Here is a 20960-nt window from a genome sequence, read left to right on the forward strand (position 1 = left end):
TCAGCTCAAAAACTTGCACCAAGTGACAAAGATGGATAACCAACAAAAGCATAAGGAGTTGATTTAGAAAACATATGTGTAGCTCAGAGACAATTAGCTGGTTTCAGCTTTCTGTGTTTAAATGTATCCAACCTTTTTGAAAGTAATACTAACTTTGTGATCAAATTACTATAAATTGAGTTAAACAATGACTTTTTTTGTGCCGTTATTGTGCAAACATTCCTCAAATGTTGATAATCTGCTCTCATAAGTGAACTACATTGATAATCTCAAAGCAGAAAAATTGTTTTTGTGCAGTGTAAAAGGACAGTCAGAAGTGTTTTCTCAGCAGTTTATTCCTGATACAGAAAGTAAGTGAATAAATTTAATTAATCCATTGTTTTTAACTGTAATCACATCCTGTACCACTCCTTATTGCAGCAGAGCTGTACAGGTTTTGAATAACGGTCGTCTTTCCCCTGGTTAATTAGGAAATTGAGCCGAAGATGTGAATATTTTCAGGAATGTTCAGCAGCCTGTAAAATATTACTCTTGAGGAGTCATGTTTTGGTTATGCTATTGTGTATATGAAAATCAATGTTCGTATACCGACTAACCAGTTGAATGTCATGGTCTTTTTAGTTTCAAAAAAACAAATCTTTCATCATATTAGCAAAGTATCATAACTTGTAAAAGTGAATCAGTTATTCTTCATTTCTCTCTGTCCTGTATTTGACATTTTCTTTGAAGTTTACCATTTTTTTTATTTCATCAAGGCCTTGACCTTAAATCTTAGCTTTTCCATTTCTGTGTGGAAGACACTCTTTCTCTCACAGTTGATCAGGGATTCTAAGACGACCTCAGGTGTGAATGTGTGCATGAATGACAGTTTGTCTCATTGAATCTTTGTGTTTGCATTGTGTTGAACTGGTGACCTGTACAGATGGCACCCGCCTCTCACCCTCTGACCGCAGGAGGTAGGCACCAGCCTGTTGTTACTCTGAATAGACACAAGTCAATATTTACATTTGGTAGATGGATGATCTTTAGTTAGCTTAGCTTCAAGAAAGCTGGTCCTGCTTTGATTTATACCAGAGAAAACCTCAGTTGGAACCGTTTATGTAGAGCAGGGAACTCTGCATAATTTTTCAATAAACTTCAGACCCTCTGATATTGGTATTATTCATTTTTCAAGCAGTGAAACTGTAGGAATTTCACATTTAACTTTAGGTAAATTACTAATTGAAACATGTCATTTTCTAATATTTGGAACATGGAAAAAGACTGGAGACACAATAACACCTTACCTCATGTCATTGTTTTTCTTTCCTTCCTATAAGAATAATGTTTGGCTCAGATTCATCTGATATAACTTGTTCCATTTCATTATGGAGGAAATAATTAGCAGGTTTTTTTTCCTTTCAGCCACAGACAGGCTTGGGAATATAAGTAATGCGTGAGTGTATTAGTAATAATACAAATTGATCTCATATGTTACTGTGTGTATGTGAAGGTGAAACACAAACACTGGTTCACTGACCCTTCCCTTTAGTCCGCTCATTCTCACCCCTCTGCCTCCCAGTGAGCCTCAAATGTCCTCAGATATGCAGGTTTCAGGAATGTGGGCTCGCAGTGAAAAATCTGCTCTGATGACCTGCTGAAAGAAAATCTTCTAAACTAGAGGAATGTGGAAATATGTCATATGCAAGACCACAGAAAGGCCAATAAGAAAGAACTCACTGAACAGATATTTTCAAATCAGCTGCATATGTTAAGGTTACTGGGTCACCTTGAAGAGCATTCACTGATGGTTTAGCCTTAAGCAATTTTGTGGTTGATCATAAAATTGCTCATCTTCATGGTTTTGTACTCAATTTCAAAATACCAACCATATACAGATGGATTAAAACAAATGCCTAACAATTTCCTTGTTGTTTGTTTATGAAAATATGAAACTGTCTCAAAATGACGCCCCTAAAAACAGAGCTGCGTTGGATTTTACCTGTGCTGTCAGACACGCCTACAACTCAGTTGTTTAATCTTTTGCAGAACCAGGCCAAAAGGACAAAATCTGAAAACAGATAAGAGTAAACATAGTTAATCACTATTGAGAATTATTTTCAAAAATTACCACAAACTAAACAGTTTCTTTAAGCATTGTGGAATGTTATGGAGTTAAGGTGGTTGGTCAATATACTGATGTAAAATACCTTGTTTGGGCACAATCATCATATAATGCAGATAAAGTTTAGACCACTGGTTGTAAAAGTGCTTAAACATCGATGAATATGTATTTTGCTTGATAGGCTGAAAGTACTGACTGTCCTACTGGATTTAAAGCCAACTTCTAACACTGTTATTTTCCATTTCCTGATAAGATATCGCAATTGCTTTTTTTTAAACTGCACTATTCTTTTGTCTTCAGTTCCTAAATAACCTGTTTATGTTTATTTGTCTGTTCATTGACGTTTTTAGATAACATCTGGCAGCAAGGCGGCCCAGGGTGACCTGTGTCCGGGTGACACCATTTTGGCTATCAATGGTGACAGCACAGAGTTCATGACTCATATGGAGGCTCAGAACAAGATCAAAACATGCACTCAGGAGCTCACACTCATCATCAGCAGGTATGACACTGTTGAACACTCTGCTCTGCCAAATGTAACGATGTTTGAAACCTTTTTAGAACCTAATTTAGAGTCTGACTGTTGCATCTCTGTAGCTTGGATTTGCGAATTCTGCCTGCAGTTCAGATTAATCTGTTTTTTTTGGAGTCCTGTGAAGGTGTCATGGAAGGGATGTCATCTGGTGACTTTTAAAATGCCAAGTAATCTGAACCTCCAGCTCATCAAAGTCTTGTCTGATTTTGATGCCCAAGGGGGCAATGATGCATTTTTAGTGAGGCATGGTCAGTGTAACATGACCAACATGTTCAAGCAAAAGGTGCTGCAGAAGTATTTTTGCTAGAATCTTGCCTTTACCAATGATCAGGGAGTTATTTTAATTATGAAACTGGTGATGGTGTTTCTATTTCTGCTCAGTCTGTTGAGTCTGGGTCTGGTACAGTTGAGTCACAGTGAAAGATGACGGCTTTACAACTGCTTAAAATGATCTGGTTGGTGTGCCTATAGAGCACTATCAGATTAAATGAGGCTTCTACATGCAGTGAGTCAGACTCCTGGCCTTTACAAATACATTTCAGAGGTGATGTTTTCCATTTTATTATCTAATGAGCTAAAGCTAAAGATCTTTGGTTCTTCTAACTGTTGAAGCATTAAAGCTAGGATTTAGTGATGTCAGGTTGGATAAAAAAACAAAGTAAAACTGTAATTCTAAGCTATGAATAGGGAAAAACTAATTCCCATATGGTATAAAGTCATCTTGTCTTGGTGAATTTTTTGTTTGCTTAGCCTTATTACTTTATGCACAGTTTTTTAAATATCTTACACCAACAGCGGTAGATTTCAGCTTTGTTTTGGATCATCGCCTGTTGCATAACCCAGCATGGGTGAAGCTTCTGCTTTCAGACACATTTCCACATATTCCACTCAATAATATTTTAGTATAAATAACAGTTTATGGTCAACATAATGAGCGGAGGTACTCGAACTCTGTGTCTGCAATACAAGCCCAAGTCATGAACCTTGACCATGCTTGACAGTCGGTGTGAGATGTTGGTGCTGATTTGGTTTTCATCAAACCTGATGAAAAAGATCTCTGCCCTCATTCCTTCAGTTCATGTGGCATACTTACAGACATCAAGCAGATTGCTTGAATGCAGAAGTTGTACATTTATGCTATTCTGTGTTATTTTATTTATTTATTTTATTTTATTTATTTATTTATTTTTTAAGAAGTCTTTCTCATAGCATTTATTCAAAACAAACAATTTAAAAACACAATCCTCGGTTTTGTTCTTACCATCCTGTGAGAAACTGATATGTAATTCCAGGTTTTTTGAACATTGTATGATTTTCCCGTAGGGTGAATTTAAAATACTTATTGAAAGGCTACTGATCGCCACACAGTTGTGTTTTAGCTTAATGCTAAGCAGCTTAGCATTTCTATTCATTGTTCTCTTCTTGTGAAATGACATTTTTAGCTAATCTACAGCTGAGAGGAATTGGTTAGATAAGTTAATCAGGAGTCCAACTCTGTGCTAGGATTCCCATCGACCCGGTGCAGGTGGAGGGAGATTCAAGCACTGAGGATAAAATAACGTCACTGATGCTCATTATCTCTCATCCAGTTGTTGCTGAAATGGAAAAAAAGATTGTGATTTATTTTTTACTTTTATCAAGTATCTACAAACTTTTAATCAGTAATCCATTTACTAATTAGGATTAGTAAATGGATTAGTAAATCCATATTAGCAAATATGGATTTATTAATCCATATCTGGATTAGTAAACGTCATATTTTCATGGGGTAAAAATATGACGGGACACATGTTCCTTTAGCCATCTTTTCAAAATAGGAACATTTATACCAGGTTTATTTGGATAACACATGCAGTTAGAAAGCTCTTAAAACTGCTACTTCAATAACAAGTAGTTGTTTGACAGTAAAAAAGCTAATTCTTATTGGTATGGACCTGTTTCTATTTCAAAGGCTTTCTGAGATGTGTAGCCCTTAAAATGTTGAAGGGAAGGACTAATGTGTTGTCCTATCGGCAAAAGAGGGTTGTTACATTTTATCACATCAACTTTACTAATATATTTGAAGCACAACTTTATCTAAATAAAATTATTTCAAACTGTATTTAATGGAGAGACAATAATTGTTGATGTACATATGCACTTACGATTTAAACTCTTCAAATCAAATTTCTTACATAAACTATGACACAGTGTATTCGGTCATGTTTCTTTCTCTATTGATGTTTTTAACTGCAGTTTCCACCTTTAAATAGACTAGATAGGATTTTCATTACACCCTAATTCAGATCCTTATAATTAAAAGAGGTGTTGTTACCATGCCGCTCTGGTTTGAACTTTAGAGGAGGACAGAGGCAACATCTTTCTGGAATTAAAATCATCAGTCTAAACGGTTAATGACAGAAGGGGGTGAAGGTGGTTGGAAGGTTGCAACCAAGGAAAAACTGAAATGTCAGTTGCTTCCCACATTTCTATCAGATGGTTACTTGGGCTGCTGGAGTACTGGAAAGTGCGGAGTGATTCTGGCAACCTATGAACGTCGTCGTCTTAGATGAAGAACATAATGTGGTTTCAGCCTTAGTTACGAGTGACATCTGCCAAGCTGGTTCTCTGGCTCTCTCTTTTTAGTGCCGCAGAGAACAAAGTTTTTCTCTGTTTGCCAAAGAAAGCTCAAAATATAAAGTTGACACAGTCATGAGAGCAATCAGATGGGAAGAAATTTATATGGTCAGAAACATTTTTTCCATTTTCTTTTTCTATCGTATGCAGTGCACAATGCGACTACCCCCACTGCTTCACTTGGGAAAACTCCAGCCATATATCAGGCTGAAGCTGTGGAGCATTAAGTGGTTTTTCACATGGGTATTGTAAATTTACTGAAGCATACATGAAGTAAGTCAGTAGATTGACCAGAGAAGCTCCTTTACAGTTGCTAAGAAAAACGAACATACCAACATTTCACTGCTTAAACATCAAAATCTGGTAATTTTATCACTCCAGGCAACTGAAAAACAAGTCAACAATGCTCATATACCTATACTGGAGAAGCATGGTTTGCTTAGAACCTGTCCATATAGACATACAAGTAACCTCACCCTTAAATGTTACAGCAAAAAACAAAGTATTTGTCTAAGTAATTTGACTAAAAAAGAGTTTAAATAAAGATATAACCATAGTATTCACCATTTCTCCTGATATTCCTTCCAAAATGTTAGGCTATGTAACAAGAGGTAGAACAGGAAGAGCTTCTGGAATGTGACCTTTCTGCACAATGTTGGTTAAATAATTACAGAGTGAACTGCCCTGTTCTGCTGGACAGAAAAAGGATAAGCCACCTCTGAAAGATAGGCATGCACATTTGGCTTGGTGCATGCTGCTTAATTGGACAGCCGATAAAGTGGAGGAAAAGAAAGAGAGACGCACATGATTGGAAAAACATGTTTTAAAATTCATTTGAAGAGATACTTGAAGATAATACTAAGAGAGCAGGAGTGTCAAAACACATTATAGAGTTTAATTATGAGAAAGAACAACAGGTCAGAAGTAACACCAAGGAGCCATGAATCACTGAGACAAAAGATAAAGGCACATAGGGTCGTCCTGGCTCAAATTATGGTTTGAATACTTTGTTTCTGGAAATGTAATTCAGAAGGCAACACAGTGAAACTCAGACAGACAGAGTAGACACATAATCATAATACATAGAAAGAAAGAAGAGTGAGTAGGAAAACGTTTGTGTAGGAAAACTAATCTCATTCAGCAGCGAGGTATTGCCTCATTACTCAGATAATGCCTCAGCAAATATACACAATCAAAACTTTTCTATACAAGCATCATGTAATATTATAACTATTAATATTTTCAGTCTAACAGTGTTGGGTGGTCCCAAAGCCAAAACAGCCTTGGTAAGGCTGTTTGAGTGTTTTCAGAAACAGAGTCAAAGTTTTCAGAAACACTTTATTTGGCGGGTTGTGAATAAGTCTGTCATGACATCATCATAAACATGACATAACACCTGAACTCATGAACAGGAGTGAGTCTTCATGAATATTTTGACTGTTGCCATAAAGCCATAAAGTGTCATTCGTAAATCATGACACTTTTAATACAAAGTTGACATTATTCAAAATGTCTTCGTTATGACAACTTGACATTAACCAAGAAATAATGATCTGACATAAATTCGTTATAAAAGTTTACCCTAACCTTAACCCACCATTTACCATACAGGATGTCAGTGTTAAACACCTTCATATTTTAGTAGCACACAGTTACTTCACCAGTAAAAATCAAATGTTGGCATCATGTTTTCTTCTGCTACCTGATCTCACCAGGTCCCTACTGAGTTGTGAAAAATCAACCATGTCAAGCAATTCCTCACTCTGCTGAGGCTTAGAGGTATTTTTCATCCTGGAAGTATCTTTATCATGAAGGAAAAAAAAAACAAAGGAGTTATCCATTTTATAGATGTGATGTTTGGGACTTAAAGGGTTGGAAATTGTCTTCAACTGTGGGCCACAGAAGTAAGTAAGGAGTATTTAACTGCAACCATTGATTCCAAAGTCAAATAAAATGGAAGTGACTGAAAGAGCACATGCTGACTCACTAGAAAATAATATTTTAAGGACAAGCAGTTCTCAGCCCTTATTAAAAGACCATGTCATGAAATACTGCAAAGAGTCACAAGAAATAGGAGACCTGTAATTTTGTGCAGCAGCTCATCGACAAAATATATGAGTCTTCACGTCTGCTGGGAACCAAAATTACAGTACACTGGGTGCAGCTGAACTTGAGGTCTTGAGTAACTTAAGAATGTTTCTTTGTAATGGGTTCACATGTTTAACTTTCATAACCCACATTTTTTTATGTCTTTTATGGGGCTTTCTTAAGAGTGTCCAGCATCGTGAGGTTTCTGCCTAGATGCCCCAGGAAACTTAGGAAGGCTAAGACATAAAGAGGCAACATGGATGATGTGATAGCAGTTATAGTTATTAATTTGGTTTTTTAAATACTTTAAAAAAATAATATGCCATGATTAACTGCTTTGTCGAGTCTACTTTGGACACTTTTTAAGTTTCCCAAACCATATAAAACAGGAAGTCTCAAGTACTATCAAAGTCTGCATGGTATTTGTTTTGCTTTCACGGTACATTATGCAACACAGTTTCATGAAAATATTTTGGTCTGCAAAACAAAAAAAGTAGAATAAAGAAATGGAAAAATTAGATTTAAAGTTTCTTACAGGGACTATAGAACCCAAGCTCCAGGACAGCATTTAATTAAAATACTGTTAAAGTATTTTTTAAATAAATTATATTAGGTAAGTAAATAGCAACCGAAAATAAAAATGAGTCTACAGTAATTATGGATATAACAACAAACATCAGTATTCTTAGTGTCCTGCTGTTCTGTTTTTTTCTCTCTTTTTTTGGTCACACTTCAACTTTTCAGGTTATCAAACTAATTTTAATAGAATAAATATTGACACACTAGGTTTTCCAGAACCTTCACCATTTATTTTTTCTTAAGCCATTCAGGGGTGCTGTGCTGTTTGTGACACCTCTTCACTTTAAGGCCACAAACTGAGGGCCAAATATTAACATTTAGTATTTTCTGGAAAAGAACATCCATCAATTATGGCAAGTCACCAAAGCAGCTCAGACCATCACACTTTCATGCTCGTTGTCTATTTTTATTGTTGACATATGAACACTAGTCTTTATTTATTTTTCTGGGTTCATTTGTGGCCTGCATGAGTCGTCAACAGTCTTATTTCAAGAGTCACACCACTTCTCGGAATACAAAGTAAAAAACAGTATACTGGAAGGAGGCAAATAATTTTTAGGACATAGTGTATTTTAGAAATATTTGGAAATAAAGCAAGGAATTAGTTTATAGAATTCAATACTGATATTATAAGTTATGATTTGCGAAACAATGACCCTAAGAATTATGTATCTTTTCCAAAAATCTCATGGTCTGCATGTATTTTTACAACCCTGATAAAAAAATGCTACTGTCATTAGCCTCTTCTGTCTGCCCAATTTAAAGAGAATCTGCAGAAACTACTCTAAACATTAACTTTAGAGTAGGAATGTTGAACTAAGCTTTAATTTAGTTCAACTTTGTCTTTTAACAGGTTATTGGTTGGGTTATGTTTAGAAATCTGTTGAGGGAAAAGAAGAATCAAGGATAATTTGATTGAAAGAATGGAAAAACAGGGAAGAGAATGAAAAAATTATTCCAGCATCAACAATGAACGATATCTTTCCATTTTTCATCATACTTTCCTGCTGACGCATGCCTGTCTCTCTCTGTTACTTCATGGCCTCAGTCTTTAAATCTACCTTGTCATTTTGCAAAGGAAAACTAGAAGAATCTCTCTTCACACGTGTCATGCCTAAATTTAGTGTGGCTTTGTGGACAGACTTGTATTCTGTCTATTCTCAGACATTTACTCATCTGAACCAGCTGGAGAGGAAAACCTCTCCTCACTTTAATCCTCCCTCCTTGTCCTCCACAACCTCCTTGTTTGTGACTTTAACATGTTCTACCGCTGTTTCCCCCTCCAAACCCAAATCCCATCCGACTGAATTCTTTCTATCTTCATTTTTTTATATATATTTCAAGTTTCTTTTGTGGTGCCTTCACCTCATTGCAGTCCTCGTCATTCCGCCAGAGCTTGTTGAAGAAAACTTTTTGTCTGAAGAGCATGAGAGACAGATTATGGTGGTTGGGATGCATGTTTCCACCGCTGGTCAACGTCTCTGGAAAGAGTCGTGTGTGGTGAGTTAATGCGATGAAAAATGAGCCACCATTTCCGCACTGCGTGTGACACTGTCTTGTTCATGTCATCTAAGTAGTTATGGTGAAACATGTACAATCATCTGTTCTCATTAAAATTCTACTTGGTGGTTTGGAGGTTTAAACAAAAGTTTGCACCAAATGGCACAAACCCACTTTCCTGCACATGCATTATTTTTCAGTGTTGCAAACAGTGGGGTTTGGCTTCTGCAGAGCTGGATTAAAGGAAATTTTGTTTTTGGTCTTCAAAACTTTAAAAACTTCCATTTACAAGAAAGCAGTAAAGAGTCGCTTTCTAAACCAAAGTCCATAATATTTAGAAACCGTTTAACACAGAAATATAGCAACACAAATGAAATTCTAGTTGCTTCTTTTTTATTGAGAGCAGATGATGCCAGTCAGGGTAATTATAGTTTAAAAATATGTCATTCATCTTTGTTTTGACTATTTACAGGGATATAAACTTGCTGGTAAAGTATTACAAATTACTAGTAGGCATTAGGTCAACTGGTTCACTTAGTGAATGTTACTGCGTCTCCGTCTAACCGTGCTTTGGACCTCCATACCCTTTAAACATTTTTACATTGTAACCATACACCTCAATGTATTTTATTTGAATTTTAACTTCCTTGCTCCTACTAAAGAAAAGTATCCCCACCTCATGTTGCCGTCACTGTAGTTGGAATGTGTTTATGGTGATGTAAAGTGCTAATTTTCCACCTAACATAGCCACAAAACAGATGTCTTTATTCTGAGATTAAATTACACATGTGAGGAACTCAGTGTACTAATTAGTGGTACACAGTAGAGTAAATAGGGATGAACACAAGATTTTTTTTGTAAACAAAAAATGAAAACCCTGGATCCTGTTTAGTCCTTTTCAGGCATGCGTCAGCAGGAAAGTATGATGAAAAATGGAAAGATATCGTTCATTGTTGATGCCGGAATAATTCTGTTCTGCGTTGGTCTATTTTATATTTTACTGAAATAAATTTAAAGGTTATGGTTGTGACTTAATGGGTTAAGAAGGTAAGACAATTTTTGGAAGGTTGTATAATCAGAAGGGTTTTCTGTTGCCGTAATACTTGAGTTACATAAACATGAGTTTAAACAAAAAATCCAGGATCAGAAGGTTTTAAATGAGGAGAACATATTAAGTATTACTACATATTAAAAATAAATCTCATCATCTCCAGATTGAAACTAAAACAAGAGAAGCTTCTAAGGATTTGGAAAGAATCATAGAAATTAGAGATGGAGTTAAAGTTCCCCTTGGTGGAGGATTTTCCCTTTATGTCTCACCCTGATTTTGTGACCTGTGAGTCACAGCTGAGGAATTGAGCATGAAAACTGCATGGGAGCAAAAGAGCACCGGACTCCTGCTGGGGCAAAACAAAAAGAAACCTCCAAAGGAACCAGCTTACTCACAGGTCTGCTCCCTGCCAGCGGCGCTGCCTCTGCTGCCCTTCGCCTCATCTGTCCTCTCACGTTTCTCTCTTTTATGTGGTTATGATTTCAGCATTTAAAGCATTGGGGGAGTCATTGGATAATTTGATCTCGTCATCAACCGCAACCAGATTTTTGTCGAGGAATGTCTGAAACTGTGCTTTTAAATGTAGCTGGTGTATTTCAGAGAACACTGACATTCTTTCAGCTGAGAAAGTAGCAGCTTCTATTGTATCCTATAGAGTACAGAAGGACTTTTCTCCTAAATGCTTTTGATCAGAGACAAATACAACTATGAATGTAGTTGAAGCTTGGAATGATCATTGATCAACAATATTCTTATTTGAGCACAGTTGGCTGTCAGCTGTTTTTTCTGTATTTTTTTATTGTCTGTGATTGTGGTATGGTGGGTTTGGTTTTTTACAATTTCTGAAACTTATGAAGTTCATGTAGATTTTTCCCCTTTACTCTGACACCTAAATTTTATTTAGGTGCAACAAGTAAGCCATTTTGTAAATACTCCAACTAGAGGATGTGTAATTTAAATGCAGCTGGAATAGTGTTAGTTGTACAAATTGTTGACAAATGAATATCACATTTTCCATTTGTACAGTTCATTGTGTGTAACTGAGTACACATTTATTTATTGACCTGGTACTACATGTATTTTGCTGTCATTTAGAAAAAAGACTGAGTCTGTATTTGAGCGGATGAAGTAAACTAACTTATTGAGTTCAGCTGTCTTCCAGCTGGACTTTTTATTTTTTTTATTTCAAAAGATAAACAACATGTGTCTTTAGAGTAATTCTGGGTTTGGTGGAGCCAACAATGTGAGGTTCGAACTGGTCATCCTGTGATCCTTTCCACTTTAGCCTGTTTTTGTTTCACTCTTTAAAAATGCCGGTCCAGCCAGCAGGCTTGAATTTGAACTTTTACATCTCAATAGACTGCTTGTGTGGTAACCACTGCAACCAAACAAACTGGGGAAAGAATTATGACTTTCTGCTTCTGAATCATGGAGGTCTCAGTGTAAGGGCGGGAGCGTTCTTCCTACGCAGTTCTGGAGCTGCTGCTCATCCAGCAGACACTCGGCGCCTCATAAGAGCATCCTTGATAGCAACACCTCCGTGGCTCATATCTGGAGCATTGCCTCAGCCTGAGCAATGCTGTGCCAGCTTGCAACCCGATGATCTCATCTGGTTCGACAAAGCCTCACCCCTCTGTGGGGGTCAGCAACTGCATGCAGACACACATTTGTGTTTTTTGGGGGTAAATATGCTGTTCTTTAGCACATTGGCCTGGTGTTATCCTTAAGAAAGCTTCATATGTTCCCTTCTTCACATTCAACACTATGGTTCATCTGGATTCATGTTGCTTAAAGAACCCCTCTTCAATCTTCTCTGTGACATTTACACACAACTTGACAGTGAAACAGAACTGAAGAGAGCTCTGAATGAATTACATTGTTTTATCTGGAAAAGGTGACACATTTTTGGTTTCACTGAAGCATTTTTCTGTATGTTTTCTTAAGGAAGAGGTGAATTATGTGAACACCTGCTTATGTGTACGCAGTAGGCCCATTGAGAAGTACAATAAATAATCCATCTTTCCCTAGCAATCATTCAGTATGTTGTGTACTTTTTCATAAGTGTTTTCAGCTGCAGTTAATTATTATGCATACAAACAAAAGAACAATCTAACAATCTTAGCAGTAACAGAGTTATCACTACTTCTGTACAATAGTAGTAAGAACTGGCTGTGATCCAAACTATAACTCTCATTGAAGTGTTGGGTGTTACATTACTATGTTGCTCTGTGTCTGGAGGGATGATGAGAAGTAATTATACTCATTTCCAGCGGTAAAACCTGCCAAATGTACAAATCAACTGCTCTGAGAGTTCCTTCCACTAATAACACCAGTACTTTTTCATATTTTGTAATGCAGCAACCACAAAATGATATGTATTAATTTAGTTTTATTGACGTTTTTATGAAAAACTACAACTATTAAAGCATGATCACAACAAACATGTTGTCACCACCGTCTTTTACTTTTGGGATATCTGCAGTCCTACATGTGTGTTTCCCCACATGTAGCAAAAATTGTGTTTTTTATTTGACCTGAGCAGCTTCCATTCTGTGGGTTGTGGTTAACTGCAGTGGTCACGCTGCCAGATTGGGAAGTTCATGACTACTGGCTGTCCTGTTGATTTGAGCAGCTCCTCCAGAGCGGCCATCTTGCTTCTGATTAATGCTCTCCTTCTGGCTGTAGACGGACATATCTGTACATGTCTGTCATTGTGCAATACTTTTTCCAAGAGTAAGTAGAGGTGCAAAGATTGATTCTACTTAGCAAATGAATTTTATGACTGTAATGTATTTCAGTGGATTTTATTTATGGGTTTAAGAGTACAGGGGGTTGATTACACAAACTTGATGTACTTCTTAAATATTTCTAAAAAAAAACAAACATTGTTTTTACACTTCTAACAATTACACTGTGTTGATAAGTGTGTTTTTTTTTCCTGGCTCGGTCATGTCAGAAAAACGAATAGGAACGGTGTCTACTTTCACTTTTTCTGTGTTAGTTTTTAGTAATTCACTCTTGGAAAAAATTACACTTAATACAGAAGGAATACTGTCAGAAAAAAAAAAGAAAAAAATCCATTCATCTCAGCAGAAATTTTCAGATGCTTCAGCACTACAGTGTGCATTGGCAGAGGGTGAATTTAACACCGTGTCTCCTGGGGATTGTGTTTCAGATCGGGATCTGGAGAGAGAGTGTGGTCACCAACTGTCAGCGAAGATGGAAAGATTAGTCCGTACGCCGAGCCTGATGCACAGGTAACCACCGTCTTCTCTGGATTGTGTTTTGTCAGAATGAAATTTGCATAAACTTGGAAGCAGTCACAACTCATCTCTCAGTTTCACTATGATCAGGCCTTAGTAGGAAACTTATCATAACGTGACACCATGTTGATTGGAATTCATTAGAAAAGACATTTAAATAGGGGAGGTACATATATGGCACCATAAAAGTGACTGATTTTTACTGCACAACACCAAATCTTTAATCTAGTGAAGATTAATTTGAGTTGTGCTCTAAACTCAGCTGTCAGTGATGGTGTCTTTTGTAGCCCTTTGCATCTCCCACAGGAGAAGGTAAGTCATGTCCGCAGCCATAACTGTGACCTTTACAACTTAGTGGCTGAGTGGTTCCAGTTTGTTTTGACAGCAAACAGAATCTATGGAAACAGGCGCAAAACTCGATTTACAAGCTGCATGTACATGGCCATTAACTCAGTAATAAATGGGAGAATGTGTCCCACTGTTCGCTGGAACTGTGTTGAAATAGTGTGTCGATTGTTCTCCAAATGATCAGCTGCCAAAAGGAGATTCACAGCATGATGAACTCCACCAGATGAGCTTTTTCCAATTTTTTTCCCCCAAGTTTTGGCACGGCCGCTTGTTTCTGAGCACATAGAGAATGAGACGTGTGTTGGGTGTAAGCATGTGTGCACATATGTTGTGCGTGAAGAGTTTGTAGGATGGAAACAGACAATGAGAGTATTGTGTACGTGAGAGATGTTCAGTTGTCAAGGACTTTGTTGTGGTAGAATTAAGCCTGACCTGCATTTGTAGCAAAATATACAGAAGGTTAGCATTATTGCTCTTTGTTAAAAAATGTTCACTTTCACTTTTAGTATCATTTTTAAAGGTTATTTCTTATCTACATCATCTGATTTCTCAACAGTGACTGTCAGCTTTCCTGGGGAGTTTTCCTACACCATGCTATGATATTTTTAGTATTTCTTACTAAACCAGAGAATAAAAACAAACGACTTGCTTACAAGTTATGCCTAGTTTAATTGATTTTTTAAGGTTTTATTTGCTCTCATGGTCTTTCCTTTATAGTTGTCAGACAGGAAATTAGGTTGAGAGAGAGGGAAGACATAAGGCAAAGGTCATCGGGCCTCCATATATGCTGTGGGTCAAACTTTCAGAAGGTTATGACAAAGACAGCACGATGAAGGGATTGATATCTAGGCTGTCTAGCATCTTACATTAGCAATTAGCACAGTTAGCAATCCTAACTGTAAACAGCAGGTTTGCTGCATTCGCTGCAGAGATTCCCAAAATCTCCAAATCAAGTATGTTCCTTGTCAGAAAAGGACGGCAGCTCACTGATATTAAAAATAACTCACTTTTAACCCACTTCTGTCAAAAACAACTTTCACACCAAAGTTTATTATTTTTAGATCAAACTATTAGGTGTTGTGTGACCGTAAATCATGCTAGTCAACCATTTCCAGCCAGCAGTGACTTTCTCAGCAATAAGTAATACAGCTGTGAAACAGCTCACAATAGTGACTTCAGTCATTCATATTTTTAAAAGAAACATTTACAAAGCATGCATTAATTCTTTCACATCATTTTGCAGATGTTACCAGACAGAGCTTAGCATTGTTAATGCAGGATGAATAAATATTGTAAACGAGATGATACAGTTTATTTTACTCACTCAATTTTTGCAAAACTCTTTTTATCTTGAACATTGTTATCAGGTGTGAGTATCAACTGCAGTGAGACTCCATCTGACCCAAGATACTATTTCTATGGAAAGTGTGAAGCTATGAGCAGCAAATATTACACAGCATATAATCCTTTAAGATATTTGATTTTAATGTCTCAATGAAATTGGATTTAATCTATTCTGTAGTCCTGTTCATTTTATTTCTTTTTTTCAAAGATAATGAAAATTGTTCAAATCTTTTTCTGTAAAACCAACGGCCTTTCAGCTTTCCTGCCTCAGTCAGTTCAATCTGTGGTCCTGGTTTAACATGCAAAAGCTAAAGCAAATCCCAGACCAAAGTGAGGCAGACCATCAGCATCAGTTTATACAAACAGACGAGCGTGACTGGTGGAAACATGAGAGCAGCAAATCCTCCCTGCTCTCCCAGTTTCCTTTTTCTCTATCTCTGTATCATCTCATCCAGTCCTTCCGCTCTCAGCAAACTCTAAAAATGCTCTCTGGCGTCTCCTTCTATAAAGTGAACCTGAACAGCTTGAAACCAGCAACTCAGGGCCACTTCAGTGTCACGCTCAGGTGGACAGAGGAAACATCCGCTCTCCAAGGTCACTTAAAAGACCACGGCTCTCTCTTTCTTTGTTTCCGGCTGTTTTTTGAAACAGCTTGAACGCATCACAATGCTGATTGTTCCTGAGTCTCAGTGGAAATGATACACACATCGCGACCTTGCTCACACAGGCTGACTCAAACTTTGTGCCATGGGATATTTTTGGCTCTGATTTTTATATGCAGTGATGAGCTGCTATAGAAACAGTCAACAGAGATTAACTGGGCATCACAATTGAGTTAAAAATTTTTATTTTCAGTAACTTAAAGAAAGGTCTGCTATTCAAAACTTGTATTTATAATTCACTTGTAAAAATCTGGTTTTATGCTAAGGGTAACAGTATTTTGTTAGCTAACAGCATTTGAAGGTGGCTCGTTTATTCTTGCAGTCCCAGATTAACAGATGGAATATTTCTTAAATAGTTGGAAATTCCAGTCTGACTTATGGGAATTCACTACTGAGCAGGAAGTGACACATGGAAGGTGTGAGATGTTTCCTTTCACCTTGAGACCCCTGGAGATTCTCTTAAAACTTCTAGAGGAAATGCTGTAGTTTTTGGCTACCAACCAAGCAACCATATGACTGTTTATATAAAAAAAGTACAACCATATGATGCAGGGTTTTTTTTTTAGGAAGTGTGCTCATATTTTGGAAAGAGTGACCACAGGCTACTGAATGGCAAATGTAACTTCTTAAAATAGAAATGATTGGGATAAAGGCGAGTGGTAAGGGTTAGGTCATGACAAGGTGTCATAGCTAGGCCATCAATTGCTTTTGTTTTAAGTATTATTATTCTGTGTATTTGTTTTGTCATCAATGTTTTATTGCAGTAAGTTCTTCTTTCCCGCTTCTTTTTAAACGGCCAATCGTTTGCCTTTACTTCTCCGCATCAATCCAGATTACATGTTTGCCATCCAGTGGGCATTTTGAGAAGCACTTACATAGCATCACTGAAAAGTAGGCAGTACAAGTTAATACAAAATGTATTCAGTGGAACCCTTAGCCCAATGAGGGGATAAACAGTTCCTCCAATGAGATCTGGGTTTCCTCTTTCTGGGATGTCACTAGAAAACCTCCCAAATCGTTCATCCATGGAGCTTCCTGATCAAACCCCCAAACATCCTCACCTGACTCTCCATGGTACAGTCCAGCAGAAAATCCACTCTAAGCTCCCAGTAGATGACAAAACTCTGGATTTTTGTCATCATGATTCCTAATCTCATGCTTTAAAGAATATTTCAGAAAACATTTTCTTCATCTTTATGGACATTGAGAAATGCACCACAGTTCCTCCCCACCAGTTGCTCGGCATTGCTAATCAACAGACTGACTCAAAGTACCAACTTATTGACCAGCTAAAATAAATTTCTAATACAGCAGCCATTCTGAATGCAAGGTCAGGTCAAAATCTGAATCCATTAAGAGTGAGAGTCTGTTTAATGGATTAAAAAGGATCATAGGAAGGAAATATACATCAGATCTTCTTCTAAATGACTTTAACTGCATGGTTATCAGCTTTTCTCTTGAAACATTTTCACACACCAGTATGGTTACTACTCTATCAGTTACTCATGTTTTAAAGCGTCTTCGCTGAAGTTATAAAGTGGCAGCTTCAAGTAAGTGGGAAATTCCTGCTGTCAATGTTTAAGTCAAACAGCAGTTCTTCTGGCTCACAGTTCCTCAGTGTCATTCATGGCAGCTAACCTATCATTATACTGTTAGCTATTGTGGTCAAGAACTATGGTCCTGTGGAAAGAATGGGGCCTCACAATGATGAAGCCGAGAGGTCTGGATCACACGTCACTGGAAGCTTCCAGTCTCAGCTCAGGCGTTGGCAGCAGAAAGCAAATTCTCCAAGCTAACATTAATAGGAGCTGACAGATAAGCTCCTTGCATGACTTGCAGGCTATAATTCCCCTGCTGCCTGGAACTGAATTATGCTTTTAAAACAAAAGTGTGCACATAAAACACTTTTGTTTTGTCAAAGGAACAATGCTGTTGTTTTGAAGTATTTGCAGTTAAACCTGCTGTTCCTTTCAGGATGGGATGTCCAGTTATTTAATGGTCTGTTGACCTTAGCAAGCCTGACTGTTTGGTGTACCAAATGCTTCAATAATTCACAAAATATTCTTCTTTGACATCCCATCTGCAAATCATCTTGCTTTTATATGCGAGTGTTTGTGTTCAGTAACTAACCACTAATCCCCTGAGTTGTCCACATCGGTTTCAGGTGTGTAGCTCTCGGCATGTTGTGAAGTAGATGGAGTCGTTAAAACCTTTTTTGTTCATGAGGCTCCACCTGTCTGGAATCATTTAGATGCATTTGATTTACACATCTTTCATTTTCAGGTGTGTGCAGATTAAAAGGATTCCATTTTGAACTCATTTTGACCTTCTTTCTAATAGCAAACCCACCTGAGAGTATTTAACTCTGATTTAGCTGCGATACAGCTTCGATTTTAAACTTCTTTAGTGAAAAATTGGAACTTTGCATGGGGATTAAGAGTGGATTACTGGCCTTTCAGTGACCACAAAGTACTTGGTCCAGGAAAAAACACTGGAACAAGCTTTAAAACTATTATACTACTTTTTTTCATAAACAAAAAAATATTTATTAAGGTTCCACCACACACATCTGTACAGGCTGTGCTTGACTTTTGCCAGACATTTTGCTGTCCATTGTTGGCAGATATCTCTGCTTTGGTCTCTTCTGTCCTCAATGAATGATTTTATTGACAATGTGCAGAGAATCGGTAAACAGAAATTAAGAATGACTTTCTTATAAGGTACAATCAGTAAAGTAATAACTACAAACAAACACACTTTTATGTCCAAAGATTGGAGTCTTGAAGTTGGAGTTGCCTCCAGCCAACCAACCCTGACTATATTGCCATACAAGCTAAAAAAACTTTTTATAGCAGGCATTCAAATCAAACTAAACACATATTCAGTCTTTCTTAATTGTAATGCTAAGGCCTGTAGATTCTAAGATGGAGCATTGTCACTTTCTTTCCTGTCCTCTCATTGACAAATTGACACATAAAAAATATTTCTTACTGTACAGTACTGTTAGCTATTGAGCCTTCTTCTATTAATTTGCAGCAACAATTGTTTTTCTACAGTCATTGTTTTTTTTTTTAATCTCTTTTGCTGCAGAACAACAAACTTCCAGAACTCCTGTTAGTTAATCTAGTTTCCTGGTCAGCAGCACCTGGCTGCTACTTTCTCTTTTAACTGTATGTTCAGTGAAACTGTTACTAAAGCATAAATACATATGTGTGGTTAGGTTATTTACAACATTTATTAGAATTAACTTTTTCTTTATTGCTTAATGTTTGTCAAACATTTTACATTTTCAGACCAACTTTTCTGCAGCGCTTGATGCTCATTGTTGTCGTCAGGCCTTTTCTGTCGCTCTTTCAAACGTGGGTCAGGCCCAGGGAACCGTGAACCGTTTGGTTAGTAGTGCAGGCTGCTATCTGAAAAGCTTAACTTTGAATGAATTAAACTGTGCAGGAGGCAGCAAAGACAGGAAGTGGGTGAATGTTTCAGCATTGTCATGAACTTGTATGTGTGTCTGGTGAAGCAGTTGGGCTTAAGTCTTAGTCTCCAGTTATAAACAAACATGTGCTTTCATTTAAGCTCCTCCACCTTTTAACCCCCAACGTCTGTCCTCTGGTCCCGAATCACCTCTTCTCCTAGAGCCGCTCTGCCACAGTCTGACCCGCTTGTAGCTGCACATTGAGAGACTCGCATTAATCAGATGGACTTTCTGTCAGTGTACTGAGTGGACATGTTTGTGGCTTAAAATTACCTCAGTAACACATTTTGAAGTGTGTTAGTACAGTCAAAAGTAAACACTCTTTTCTCTCTTTGCCCTCATTCTTCATGGTCCTTTCTGTGTGTACACACTCCCTTAGACTGCAAGTCTTCCTGAAACATCAGCCATGCTTGGTTACGAGTGAAAAGCACACTGGTTTGAATCACGTGGATTCCTCAATTTATGGGAATTGGACAATGCTGGGCCTCATAAATATAGCAGTTCAGTCTGTTTTTGTTTGAAAAAGCAGATTGCACCAAATTTTACTGAATTGTAAGAGCCATTTTATTTTTAGATAAAAGCCCACATCAACATCTCTAAACTTTCAAAATGAAAATATGCATCTTATTGAGGAAGATTTGGCACAGGTAACTTAAAGACGGCAAGCCGCTGCACCGTTCCTGCAGCTCAAAGGCACCAACAGGTTCTGAATGTTACCATACCGGCATTTTTATAAGGCATGCACCAGATGTGATGCCTTATAAATCTACCATCCATCTAAAGAAAATATCTGTGAAACGGGCGTGGACAGAGAGAGAGCGCTGCAAGAATGAAAAGACAAAAGGAAAGGCTGAAAGGTTTGGCTTGGCTGGGTTCAGTCAAAATACATGAAGTCACCCCATTTCAGTCAGGTCTGTCCGGTTGAAAATATCCCAGCTTTTTCTGTATTTCTACAGGAAATGCAGAATACAGGTGTATATCGTAGCTGGAAGACCAGAGCACATCCTTTACCTTTATTCATTTCATTCTAAGGATAATAGTATCTAATCTTTATCAAATTTACAACCATGGGCTGGGCAAGCAAACTTTGCGTAGCTCTTCTTGGTCACTTCCCTTTAGGTCTGTAAAACAAAAATCAATTCTTCGACTTTTATCTTTCTTTTGAACACGTCATTATATATGTTAACAAAGGATTACCTGTCGTCCTCCACTCATGTTTGCATAGATCAGTATCATAAATCAAATGTCTATTAAGTTTCAACTGGAACGTGTAACAAAATCCACTCTCATGGATTTTCCTTCCCACTTTTCTAAGAGCGCAGGCATGACTAAGCTCGCCCGATTGTGTCAGTTATTCTTCTGATTGTTATCTGGAGATTTAACCTTGTCTAAGAA

The 20960-nt window shown here is 37.4% G+C and overlaps 1 protein-coding gene across 2 annotated transcripts in view; it reads left to right on the top strand.

Moving 5' to 3' along the window:
- The window catches only part of pdlim4 (PDZ and LIM domain 4), a 47295-nt gene that overhangs the window by 9055 nt on the left and 17280 nt on the right, over positions 1-20960 (top strand). For both annotated transcript variants that reach the window (XM_028031411.1, XM_028031413.1), the window contains exons 2-3: positions 2455-2606; positions 13649-13730. In XM_028031411.1, the coding sequence (XP_027887212.1) occupies positions 2455-2606; positions 13649-13730 (234 nt within the window). The remainder of the gene's footprint in view (positions 1-2454; positions 2607-13648; positions 13731-20960) is intronic.

The sequence above is a fragment of the Xiphophorus couchianus genome, chromosome 11 (genome assembly GCF_001444195.1).
Source record: "Xiphophorus couchianus chromosome 11, X_couchianus-1.0, whole genome shotgun sequence".
NCBI lineage: Eukaryota > Metazoa > Chordata > Actinopteri > Cyprinodontiformes > Poeciliidae > Xiphophorus > Xiphophorus couchianus.